Raw genomic sequence first — 13,189 nt, 5'->3', positions numbered from 1 at the left:
GGTACTGGCACAAAAACAGACATACAGACCAATGGAACAGAATAGAGAACCCAGATATGGACCCTCAACTCTTTGGTCAAATAATCTTTGACAAAGCAGGAAAAAGCACGCAATGGAAAAGAGACAGTCTCTTCAATAAATGGTGCTGGGAAAATTGGACAGCCACATGCAGAAGAATGAAACTCGACCATTCTCTAACACCACTCACAAAGATAAACTCAAAGTGGATGAAAGACCTCAATGTGAGACAGGAATCCATCAAAATCCTAGAGGAGAACATAGGCAGTAACCTCTTTGACATCGGCCACAGCAACTTCTTTCAAGATACATCTCCAAAAGCTAGTGAAACAAAAGCAAAAATGAACTTGTGGGACTTCATCAAGATAAAAAGCTTCTGCACAGCAAAGGAAACAGTCAACAAAACAAAGAGGCAACCCACAGAATGGGAGAAGATATTTGCAAATGACACTACAGATAAAGGGCTGGTATCCAAGATCTATAAAGAACTTCTCAAACTCAACACCCAAAAAACAAATAATCAAGTCAAAAAGTGGGCAGAAGAGATGAAAAGACACTTCTCTGAAGAAGACATACTAATGGCTAACAGACACATGAAAAAATGTTCATCATCATTAGCCGTCAGGGAAATCCAAATCAAAACCACACTGAGATACCACCTTACACCAGTTAGAATGGCCAAAATGGACAGGGAAAGAAACCACAAATGTTGGAGAGGTTGTGGAGAAAGGGGAACCCTCTTACACTGTTGGTGGGAATGCAAGTTGGTACAGCCACTTTGGAAAACAGTGTGGAGGTGCCTCAAAAATTTAAAAATAGAGCTACCCTATGACCCAGCAATTGCACTCCTGGGTATTTACTCCAAAGACACAGATGTAGTGAAAAGAAGGGCCATCTGCACCCCAATGTTCATAGCAGCAATGTCCACAATAGCCAAACTGTGGAAAGAGCCGAGATTCCCTTCAACAGATGAATGGATAAAGAAGATGTGGTCCATATATACAATGGAATATTACTCAGCCATCAGAAAAGATAAATACCCAACTTTTACACCAACATGGATGGGACTGGAGGAGATTATGCTAAGCGAAATAATCAAGCAGAGAAAGTCAATTATCATATGGTTTCATTTATTTGTGGAACATAAGGAATAACATGGAGGACATTAGGAGAAGGAAGGGAAAAATGGGGGGGGAATTGGAGGGAGAGATGAACCATGAGAGACTATGGACTCTGAGAAACAAACAGGGTTCTAGAGGGGAGGGGGGAGGGGGGATTGGTTAGTCCGGTGATGGGTATTAAGGAGGGCACGTACTTCATGGAGCACTGGGTGTTATATGAAAGCAATGGATCGTGAATCACATCAAAAACCAATGATGTATTGTATGGTGACTAACATAACATAATAAAATTAAAAACTACAAAAAAAAATGATCTTATATTTATTACATATTAACTATATTTTGAATTCTTTAAAAAGCTTGAAGAAAACATGGAAAAATACAAAAGATTAATAGCATGGGTTCCTTTAGGTAAAGGAGAATGATGTGTAGTAGGAGAGAAATATAAGAGCAGGAGGGAGAGATAAGAAAAAATAAAAAATGATTTAAAGTCCAAGATTAAAAGATAGCCTGTGATATGATCTCCAACATGGGTGGGACTGGAGGAGATTATGCTAAGTGAAATAAGCAGAGAAAGTCAATTATCATATGGTTTCATTTATTTGTGGAACATAAGGAATAGCATGGAGGACATTAGGAGAAGGAAGGGAAAAATGAAGGGTGGGGAAATCGGAGGGAGAGATGAACCATGAGAGACTATGGACTCTGAGACACATACACGGTTTTTAGGGGAGGGGGGAGGGGTGATTGGTTAGCCCGGTGATGGGGATTAAGGAGGGCACGTACTGCATGGAGCACTGGGTGTTATACGAAAACAATGGATCGTGGATCACCACATCAAAAACCAATGATGTATTGTATGGTCACTAACATAACATAATAAAATTTAGAAAAAAAAAAGTATAATGGCTTCTTTTTGAAAACATTTGTAACTTTCCTAAACATAAGAGCAAGGATATATGGATATCTCCAGTCCAAGATGGCAACATAGGAAGACCCTGAACTTACCCCCATGGAACACAGCAGTTAATACCTATTTATGGAACAGTTCGTCCTGAAGAACTGAGGGTTGACTGAACAGCTTCTTCAAGGCCAGAGACAGAACAGCAAGAACAACTGAAACACAGTAACAGAAGGAACCCCCCGACCCCGACAATGCCAACAGCAGTGGGGAGGGGGAGTACTGAGGGACGGGAACAGGTCTCTCTGTCCTTGGACAGAGAAAGCCTCAGTGTAGAAGAGCAACTAGCATATAAAAGAGACAACACTGGAACCCTGTCAAACTGCACTGGACTGAGGGCTTACTCTCTGGGTCAGAGGGAGTGGAGAACAACACGGTTTATGTTCCCACCCCACCTTAAAAGCCTACACCCCAGCAGAATCTGGACACCCCAGCGATTCTGGTCATCACAGTGAACTGGCGACCTCAGTGAGACCAGGGTCCACAAGCCCACACCTTGTGGGCGGTGGTGCTGGGGCATAGAAAATAAGCTGTGTTTTGTTTTTTTTTTCTTTTTTTGGTCTTGTTTGTTTCTGTTTTTGTTTTCATTTTTATGTTTTTTTTTCTTTTCTCATTTTTTATTATTATTATTATTATTATTATTATTATTATTTTCTTTCTCTAGAAAGCCGTGATCTAAAAGAACAACTAGTATATAAAAGAGTTGGCACTAGAACTCCACCAAACAGTGGGGGGGTGGGGCTGCTAGGATGCTCTCAGAGTGGGCGGGGCTGATGGACATGGTTTGCACTCCCCCTCCACCTTGAAAGCACAGACCACTGCACAGTCTGGGCAACCTAACTGGCCTGGTGCCTCAGTGAGCCCTGGGCCCTTAGCCCACACCAGCCCCAGCTGTCCTACCAAGGTGGTCACAAAGTGGTACACACCAGGACACCCCTGGTTAGTTCTCACTACAGCCCCAGCCTTCACACCAGGGTGACACAGGTGCAAAACACTCCAAAACATGCCAGGCCCACCCGCTTTGGCTTCAGATGACTTCTAGGACACCACCAGTGCAGAGTGCTTCAGACCATCTTGGCTGACTTCTGCTTCAGATCCAGCCACCCTGCCAGGGTGCTTCCTGTGTGGAACACCCTGGGTACCCTAGGCCCATGCCTGCATTGATTTCAGCCCAGGACGCCCGCCCCCTTTGTGGAACACCCTGGAACACTTCCACCCTTGCCAGCCTCAGCTCCAACCACCCAGCCGGGGCACCTGCTCCATGGAACACCATGGGACAACCCAACTTGCACCCAATTCAGTTTCAGCTGTCCTGCCAGAGCATGTTTTGTGTGGAGAGCCCAGGGACCACATTTTAGTTTTAGTTGTCCTGCCAAGATGTCCCCTATGTGGAATGCCACAGGACCTCCCAGCCTATACTCCATCTCAACTACAGCCACCATTCAGGGCACCCTCTGTGTGAAGAATCCAGGAACACCCCTAGTTTATATCCATTTCTGCCTCAGGTGTCCTTCCAAGGTGCCCTCTATGTGTGGAGCCCCACGTCCCCCTGGCTTGCACCCACTTTAGTTTCAGCTATCCTGCTAGGGTACCCTCTGTGCAGAGAGCTCAGGGACCTCCTGGCCTGCACACCGCATCAGTTTCAGCCACTTAGCCAGGGCACCCACCGCATAGAGCACTCTGGGACACCCTGGCTTGCACCCATTTCAGCTTTAGCTGTCCTGCTAGGGTGCCCTCAGTGCATAGAACCTTTGGGCACCCTGGCCTGCATCCACTTCAGTTTTAGCTATCCTGACAGGGCACTCACTATGTGGAAAGTACCAGGACTGCCAGCCCAGGCGAGCCGCAGCTCCAGCCAGCCAGCAAAAGTGAAGCACAGTCTACATAGGGAATGACCAAACACAAGACCATTCCTTCAAATTTAGGAGAAGCAGCTCTTCAGCCTAATCCGTAGAAACAAACACAGAAAGTCAAGCAAAATGGGGAGACAGAGGAATATGCTCCAAAAGAAAGAATAAGGAAAAAAAAAAAAAACTCAGGAAAAGAACTAAGTGAAACAGGAATAAACAGTAGGCCTGAAAAAGAATGTAAAGTAGTGATCATAAAGATAACCAGGCTGGAAAGAAGAGTGGAAAAACCCATTGAGACCTTCAGTAAAGAGATACAAAATATAAACAAGAACCAGTCAGGGTTGAAGAATCCAATAACTGAAGTAAAAAACACACTAGAGGGAATCAATAGATTAGCAGATGCAGAAGAATTTAACAGACATCTGGAAGACAGGGTAATGGAAAGCACCCAAAATGGACATTGAAAAGAGAAAAGAATTTTTAAAAATGAGGATAGATTAAGAGATCTCTTGGACAACATCAAGCAAAAAACATTTGCTTATAGGGGTCCCAGAAGAAGAGAGAGAAAAGGGTAAAAAACTTATTTGAAGAAATAATAGTTGAAAACTTCCCTAACCTAAAGAAGGAAACAGACATCCACATCGAATAGAGTTCCAAACAAGATGAATCCAAGGAGGTCCACACTACAACACATAATAATTAAAATGTCAAAGGTTAATGATAAAGAGAGAATCTTAAAAGCAAAAGAGAGACAAAAAGTTGCCTACAAGGGAAAACCTACAAGACTATCAGCTGATTAATTCAGCAGAAACTTTGCAGGCCAGAAGGGTATGACATGATACATTCAAAGTGCTGCAAGGAAAACACCTATAACCAAGAATACTCTACTCGGAAAGGTTGTCATCCATATTTGAAGGAGAGATAAAGAGTTTCCCAGACAAACAAAAAAAATAAAGGAGTTTATCACCACTAAGCCAGATTTTCAAGAAATGTTAAAGGGACTTCTTTGGTGGAAAAGAAATGGCCATAATTAGACATAAGAAAGTTATGAGTAAAAAGCTGTAAAATAGGACAACATATTCATAAAACAGAAGGAGGAAAAAGAAACAGGTTTTTTTTTTTTATTTTTCTGTTTTGTTTTTAGAATGTGTTTGAACTTAAAGATCATGAAATTAATATAGACTGCTATATACTTAGGATGCTATACATGAACCTCATGGTAACCACAAATCCAAACCTATAATAGATACACAAAAAATAAAGAGAAAGAAAACCAAACATAACACTGTAGAAACTCATCAATCATAAGGAAAGAGAGCAAAGGAAGAAAGGAACAGAGAAAAACTACAAAAACAACCAGAAAACAAATAATAATATGGCAATAAGTACATGGCTATCAATAATTACTTTAAATGTAAATGTAAATGGCCAAAACCTCCAATGGAGGCAGAATGGATAAAACAAAACAAAACAAAACAGACTCATCTTTATGCTGACTACAAGAGACTCACCTTAGACCTAAAGACACATACACTGAAAGTGATGGGATGGAGAAACATTCACCATGCAAATGGAAGTGAAAAAAAAAAAGGGAAGGGTAGCAATACTTACATCAGAGAAAATAGACTTTAAAACAACGACTATAACAAGAGACAGGGCATCACATAATGAGAAAGGGATCGGTCCAACAAGAAGATGTAACACTTGTAAATATCTATACACCCAACACTGGAACACCTAAATACATAGAGCAAATATCAGTGGACATAAAGAGAGAAATTGATGGTAATACAGAATAGTAGCAGCCTTTAACATTCCACTTACATCAATGGATAGATCATCCAGGCAGAAAATCAACAGGGAAATAATGTCTTTGAATGACACATTGGACTAGCTGGACATAACAGATATATAGAGAACATTCCATCTGAAAACAACATAATATATATATATTGCACATGGAACATTGTCCAGAACAGATCACATATTAGGCCACAAAACAAGCCTCAATAAATTTGAGAAGATTAAAGTTATACCATGCATCTTTTCCATCTTTTCCAATCACAATGGTATGAAACTAGAAATAAATCACAATGAAAAAAAAAACAGAAAAGATGCAATCACCTGAAGACTAAACAGAATGATACTAAACAACCAATGAATGGGTCACTGAAGCAATCGAAAGAAATAAAAAAAAAAAATGGAGATAAATGAAAATGAAAACCTAATGGTCCAAAATCTTTGGGATGCAGCAAAAGCAGTTCTAAGGGAAATTTTAGTGATACAGGCCTACCTCAAGAAACAAGAGAAATCTCAAATAATCTAACCTTACACCTAAAGGAACTAGAAAAGAACAAACAAAACCCAAGGTGAGTAGAAGAAATAGAAGAAAGGTCAGAGCAGAATTAAATGATACAGAGACTAAAAAAAAAGAAAAAAAATCAATGAAACCAAGAGCTGATTCCTTGAGATAAATCAGTGAACCCATAGCCAGATTTATCAAAAATAGAAGAGAAATAAAATCAGAAATAAAGAGAAGTAACAACCAACACAACAGAAATACAAAGAATTATAAGAGAATACCATGAAAACTTATATGCCAACAAACTGAACAACCTAGAAGAAATGGATAAAAATCATCTGATTATCTCAATAGATGCAGAAAAAGCATTTGACAAAATTCAACATCCATTCATGATAAAAACTCTCAACAAAGTGGAATGAACTTACCTCAACATAATAGTAATAATTAAGAGGGGACCATACCTCAATGTAATAAAGGCCAATATGAAAAACCCACAGCTAACATCATACTCAATGATAAAAAACTGGAGATTTTCCTCTGAGACCAGGAAGAAGACCAGGATGTCCACTCTCACCACGCTTATTCAACATAGTACTGGAAGGCCTAGGCATAGCAATCAGATAGGAAATAACAGGAACCCATATTGGTAAAGAAGAAGTTAAACCCTCACTATTTGCAGGTGACATGATCCTATACATAGAAAATCCTAAAGATTCCACAAAAAAACTATTAGAAGTAATACATGAATTCAGTAAAGTTGTAGGATATAAAATTAGTACCCAGAAATGAGTAGCATTTCCATATACCAATAATGAAGTAGCAGAAAGAAAAATTAAGAAACAACACCATTGACAGTTGCACCAAAACGAATAAAACACCTAGGAATAAACTTAACAAAAATGGTGAAAGAACTGTACTTGAAAACTATAAAGCACTGATGAAAGAAATTGAAGATGACACAAATAAATGAAAAGATACTCCATGCTCATGAATTGGAAGAATTAGTCTAATTAGAATGTCCATATTTCCCAAGTCAATCTACAGATTTAGGGCAATCCCCTTCAAAATACAAACAGCATTTTTTCACAAAACTAGAACAAATAGTATTAAAATTTGTGTGGAACCACAAAAACCCTCAAATAGCTAAAGCAATCTTGAGAAAGAACAAAGCTGGAGGTATCAAAATTCCAGATTTCAAGATATACTACAAAGCTGTGGTAATCAAAACAGTATGTTACTGGCACAAAAATAAACACATAGATCAATGTGTTTGAATAGAACAGAATAGAGAGCCCAGAAATAAACACACAATTATATAGTCAATTAATTTATAACAAAAGAGGCAAGATTATACAATGGGAAAAGACAGTCTCTTCAACAAATGGTGCTGGGAAAAGTGGACAGCTACATGTAAAAGAATAAAACCAGACCACCTTTTAATACCCTACACAAAAACAAACCCAAATGGATTAAAGACCTAAATGTGAAACCTGAAATCACAAAAATCCTAGAAGAGACCACAGGCAGCAATTTCTCTAACATCAGCTGTAGCAAGATTTTTCTAGATATGTCTCCTAAGGCAAGGGAAACAAAAACAAAAATAAAGTATTGGGACTACATCAAAATAAAAAGCTTTTGCACAGCAAAATAAGCCATCAACAAAGCAAAAAGACAACCTACTGAATGGGAGAAGATACTTTCAAATGATATATCCTGTAAGGGCTTAATATCCAAAATACATAAAGAACTTAAAAATACCAAAGAAACAATATGATTAAAAAATGGGTAGGGGACCTGAATAGACATTTTTTCAAAGAAGACATGCAGATAGCCAACAGACACATGAAAAGTGTTCAGACATGCAGATAGCCAACAGACACATGAAAAGTGTTCAACATCACTAATCATCAGGGAAATGCAAATCAAAACCACAATGAGATACCACCTTACACTTATTAGAATGGCTAAAATAAAAAACATGAGAAATAAATGTTGGTGAGGATGTGGAGATAAAGGAACCCTCGTGGTGGGAATGTAAATTGGTACAGCTACTGTGGAAAACAGTATGGAAGTGGCTCAGAAAATTAAAAATAAAATTACTGTATGTTGTAGTAATTCCACTATTGGGTGTTTATTCAAAAAAAACCAACAACAACAAAACACCACAAATTCGAAAAGATATATGCACCCCTATGTTCACTGTAGCATTATTTATAGTAGCCAAAGTATGGAAGCAACCTAAGTGTCTATCAGTAAAAATGGATGAGGAAAATGTGGTGTATAGATATGCAATGGAGTATTACACAGCCATAAAAAGGATGTGATTGTGCCATTTATGACAACATGGAGGGTATTATGCTAAGTGACATGTCACACTGAGAAAGATAAATAACATTATTTCACTCATAAGTGGGATCTTAAAACAACAACAACAAATGAATAAACAAAAAGCAGAATCAGACCTATAGGGAACAAACTGATGGTTGCCAGAGGAAAGGGTGGTGGAGGGATGGGCAGAATGGGTGAAGGGGAGTGGGAGACACAGGCTTCCAGTTATGGAATGAGTAAGTCATGGGAATAAAAGGCACAGTAGAGGGATCTAGTCAATGCTGTTGTAGCATATTGCATGGTGACAGTCGGGAGCTACAGTTGTGAACGTAGCGTAATGTGTAAACTTGTTGAATCACTACCTCGTATACCTGAAGTTAATGTAACATTGTGTGTCAACTATACTCAGAAAAGAGGAGTGAGGTAGTATCATTATTAGGCTAAGACAAATTAGAGGTGAAACAGGGCCATACATGCCTATGTATTAGAACATCTTATTTCAAATATGAAGAACAGTAAAAAAATAATAATAATTAATAATAATAGCAGCAATGTTACTGTGTGCTTTATACTGTTGTGAGCCTGTATTAACTGATTTAACCCTCACAACAATTCTATGAGGTATATTATAGCCACAGAAGTGGAAACAGGCTGAAACAAGTTGTGTGATTTGCCCAGGATCTCATGGCTAGTAAGGAAATTTGAATTTGAATCAGTCTATGCTCCTAAACCACTATGCTATATTTTCATTTTTATTGTTGTTTTATGGTTTCCTTTTATCCTTAAGTGTTTGAATCCACTAAAAAAATAAATAAATAAATAAATTCTTAGTTAAACCCCAAGCTGACAGTGATTATTTTGTCATTTTGTGATTGGCATGTATGAACGTTAGGTAGCATACCTTCTTCATACCGAAAATGCTTACTGATCAGTACAAAGCTGAGCAAGATACAGTCTCTACCTTCAGAGAGTTTATAACGTGCCCCCCCCCCCAAAAAGAAGAAGTAAAACAGAATATAAAGAACTTACATGCAAGCCAGAAGGAAGTGCATTTGGAGGCTCAAAGAAAAGAGAGTACACATATGATTAGAGAAATAAGAAAAAGTTTAATTAAAAAGGTTAATAGGTATTTGAAAGGTATCCTTGAAACGTGAATAGGAAATAAGGGGAGGAGAGCATTTTAAGCAGAATGAATAGCATGAAACAAAAGCATCAGAGTTAAAAATACAGAGTATCTTCAGAGAATAGACAATCTAATTTGACTTAGAACGTTAGTATAATGGAGGCTTTCACAGAGAGTTTTGAACACTGGGATGAGGAATCTGCACAGAATTAAACAAGGAAGAGCTATTATCAGGTTTAATTCAGGGCATGAGTGATATATTTAGAGCTTTTTAGGGATATTAATCTAGAAACAAGTGGTAGGTGAACTGGAGATGGAGGAGATCAGGGAGATTAGCTGCAGTAATCCATCTAATAAGGGTCTAAACCAGGGTGGTGGTATTGGGAAATTAAACACCAGCCTTCATTCTTTCATGTATTACACACTTATTGAACATATACTGTGTCAGGCATTGTTGCCAACACTGGAGATGGGTCACTGAACAAGATAGATGCTGCCCCAGCCCTGAAGGAGCGAGCTGGAGAACATAGCTGTGTCAATGGATAAAAAAACAAAAGCACATGGTGTCTGCAAGCATAAGACAGGGCGTCCTAGCCTAGGTCAGTTTCCAATCTCCCGACTGCCTTCCCTGACATTCTCTTAGGCTTTTAGGAACTTCTAATTTATCAGGAAACTCATTTCTAATGACCAAATAGAAAATGGGTGGGCGAAAAACACCACATAGCTAAGTGTCTTAGCTGAGGTTCTCTGAGCTTGTGTAACAGAAACCACTCACGCTAACATATATATAAGGGAAAGAAAATGATTATGAAGATAGAGGTGTCTCTCTGAGATCCATAGGTAGGAGCTAGCTATGGTCAGACCTCAGGAGAGACTAGAAAACCACCAAAAGGCAAGAAAGCTGTTTTTTTCTTTTTTCTTTCTTTTCCTGTCCTTCATGCTCAGGCACCAGCCCCCTCCCCGCTCTGCCCCTGTATCTGTAAACTCACAGATACTCTTATGTATGCTTCTCCCTTTGGCTTTGCCTTGTTCTTTTCTTGTCATGCTGGCCATCTCTGTCTTTCTAGGTACACATGGCTAAATCTAACAGCCCCGATCAGTTTTTCGTGTCTTTAGTTCGAGAGAGATGTATGGACACTGAAGGCTGTCCTGAAGCCCCATTCTGAATGCCCGGGAGAATCTGGGGGCCAGCCAGAGTCAATGTGGCAGTATAGCTTCTGCCTCCAGAGCCCACGGCGGGGAAGGGAGTCAAAAGGATTTCTCAGGGAAAAAGGCATTAGGTTAACTTTACAGATACTTCGGTCCCCATAACAGTAGGAGTGTATAAGTGATAGGACTGTGATTTTTTTTTTTTCTCCCTAGAAAACCTGTAGTTAAAGCAAGGTTTGTTTTACAACAGATGATATCCTAAAGCCTAATGATATTTGGTATTTATTGAGTACCTGCTAGGTAGCAGGTGCTTTTCATAATGTATGTAATTGAGCTTCTATCTGAACGTCCCGTAGTGTCTTCACATTTAACGTGAGCTACACAGTGTCCAGTGTCCATCATCTGACTTCCAGTCATGCCGTTTTGTACCCACCACTTACTGTCAAACTGACCAAATTGTGTTGTAGTTACTTGTTTGGTCAGTGAGCTCCTTACGGCAGACACATGTCTTACTCATCTTTGCATCTCCAGTGTCTGACACACAAGTTTCTGCAGGGGTGGTTGCTCAGTAACTGCACTGCATGGAATATGAGGGGGATCATTATAAGCACTGCTGTCTGATTTGACCCACGGGTTGAGGAAAACTTGGGTGACAGAAATAGGAAAGTCTGGAGGAGCTGACTAGAAGGAGTTGGAGGTAGAAATGAAGACAGTGGGTAGAGTATTGACAAAATCCAGGTCTTAGATGCCAAATTGGCTAAGGAGAATTCAGTTTGTATTTTTTTTACAGGATTATTGCAGTATGTCTTTGGTTTAAAGAAATGCTTTTTCCTTTTAAAAGGCAATTTATTTTAAGTGCATTTTAAACAATAAATAGTAAAGGGGCTCTTTATCAGGATGTTATATAAATATGATATTTACAGTGTTTTGTTTTGCTTTAACAGGAACAAGAATGGTAAGTCCACCATCCTTAAGAAAGCTTCTGGAATCTTGTAAAGATCTTTCCTTGCTTGATGTGTCCTTCTGTTCACAGATTGATAATAGAGCTGTGCTGGAACTCAATGTGAGCTTTCCAAAAGTGTTCATAAAAAAGAGCTTTACGCAGTGACTTAATATGTGTTCTGTAATAAAATCAATGCGCTTTTGTAGGGTTTTATTTTAGGGTTGGTTTTGTTTAGTTCTTATAATGGTGGGAATGTCTTAATGTTCCATTAAGGCATTTGTAGATTTTGAAGAAAAATATGAAATTGTCCATTAAATGAAGTGAAAATGTAAACAGGTGTTTTCATAAAAAATTGCAAGCACTTTCCTTGAAGTGTATGTGAGTGGCTCACATTATTTTTACCTTATGTTAATCAGTAATATTATTCTTTAGTCAGTAATTACATGTGTAATAGAAGAGTAATATGGAAACCTTTTAATATTTTTAAAGGAACATGTTGAGCCAGAAAGTATCATGATATTTAAAAATAAAATTAATTTTTCACACCTCCATGTAAGGATGTCTTATTAATAAGCCTTGTGACCTGGCCAGTGTTTTGTTTGGGTATATACAGAATTTCCAGAGTTAGCTGGAGAAACTAATCATGCTGTGGTTATTTTTTAAGCTGATTCATTAACTCTTCGACTTGAAAATTTTAGTTTTTCCATTTTTCTTCTGACATATTTATCTATTTTACTAGTGGATCATACCAGTATAAAGATATGAGCATGATCAAGAATAGAGGTAAACTACTAAAGAAAATAGCTTTCCAACTGTTAAGCAGATGCCTTAAAAATTTGCCAGAGGGAAAGGTTTAAGATTTACATAATATATGTGTATTTCATTTATATATATATATTTTTTTTTTCTTTTCTGTGCCCTAGCACCTTAAATAATTAGAAATCTGTTACAGTGGAGGGAAAACAAACAACATTGTTTTGTTAAATAGTGAATTGATTTAATTCTGCTAAAAAAGTAAACAAAAAATATTCTGTGGCATGAGAAGACAAGGCTGTTTTGAGTAGCACACTAACTATATGGTGTAACAAAATTTATTTTCCCACGGAGAACAAAATGTTAAATTCCAACTTCTGCACGTGCTAGAATAATCCTGTAGAACTCTGCTGTCCAATATGGCAGCCACTAACCATGTGTGGCTATTTTATTTAATTGTAGTTAATTGTAATTAAATGTAATTAAAATGTAATTAAAAATTCCGTACCTCAGTTGTGTTAGCCATATCTCGACAGTGTTCAGTAGTCACCTGAGGCTAGTGGTTATCATATCAGACAGCATTACTCTAGAATTTCTTGTAGTCATTTAAGAAGAAGCACATTCAGCTAAAAAAGTTA

General features: G+C 38.3%; 1 protein-coding gene across 1 annotated transcript in view; it reads left to right on the top strand.

The window, feature by feature from the left end:
• The window catches only part of FBXL4 (F-box and leucine rich repeat protein 4), an 80,195-nt gene extending 68,031 nt beyond the window's left edge, over positions 1-12,164 (top strand). The window contains exon 9 of the mRNA XM_034991578.1: positions 11,800-12,164. Coding sequence (XP_034847469.1) covers positions 11,800-11,963 — 164 coding nt within the window. The 3' untranslated portion in view covers positions 11,964-12,164. The remainder of the gene's footprint in view (positions 1-11,799) is intronic.
• The last annotated feature ends 1,025 nt before the right edge of the window (positions 12,165-13,189 follow it).

Source organism: Mirounga leonina, unplaced genomic scaffold (genome assembly GCF_011800145.1).
Source record: "Mirounga leonina isolate KUSES-001 unplaced genomic scaffold, KU_Mleo_1.0 Mir_53, whole genome shotgun sequence".
Taxonomy (NCBI): Eukaryota; Metazoa; Chordata; class Mammalia; order Carnivora; family Phocidae; genus Mirounga; species Mirounga leonina.
The sequence above is the reverse complement of the archived record's forward strand: the minus strand, read 5'-3'. Positions and strand labels throughout refer to the sequence as shown.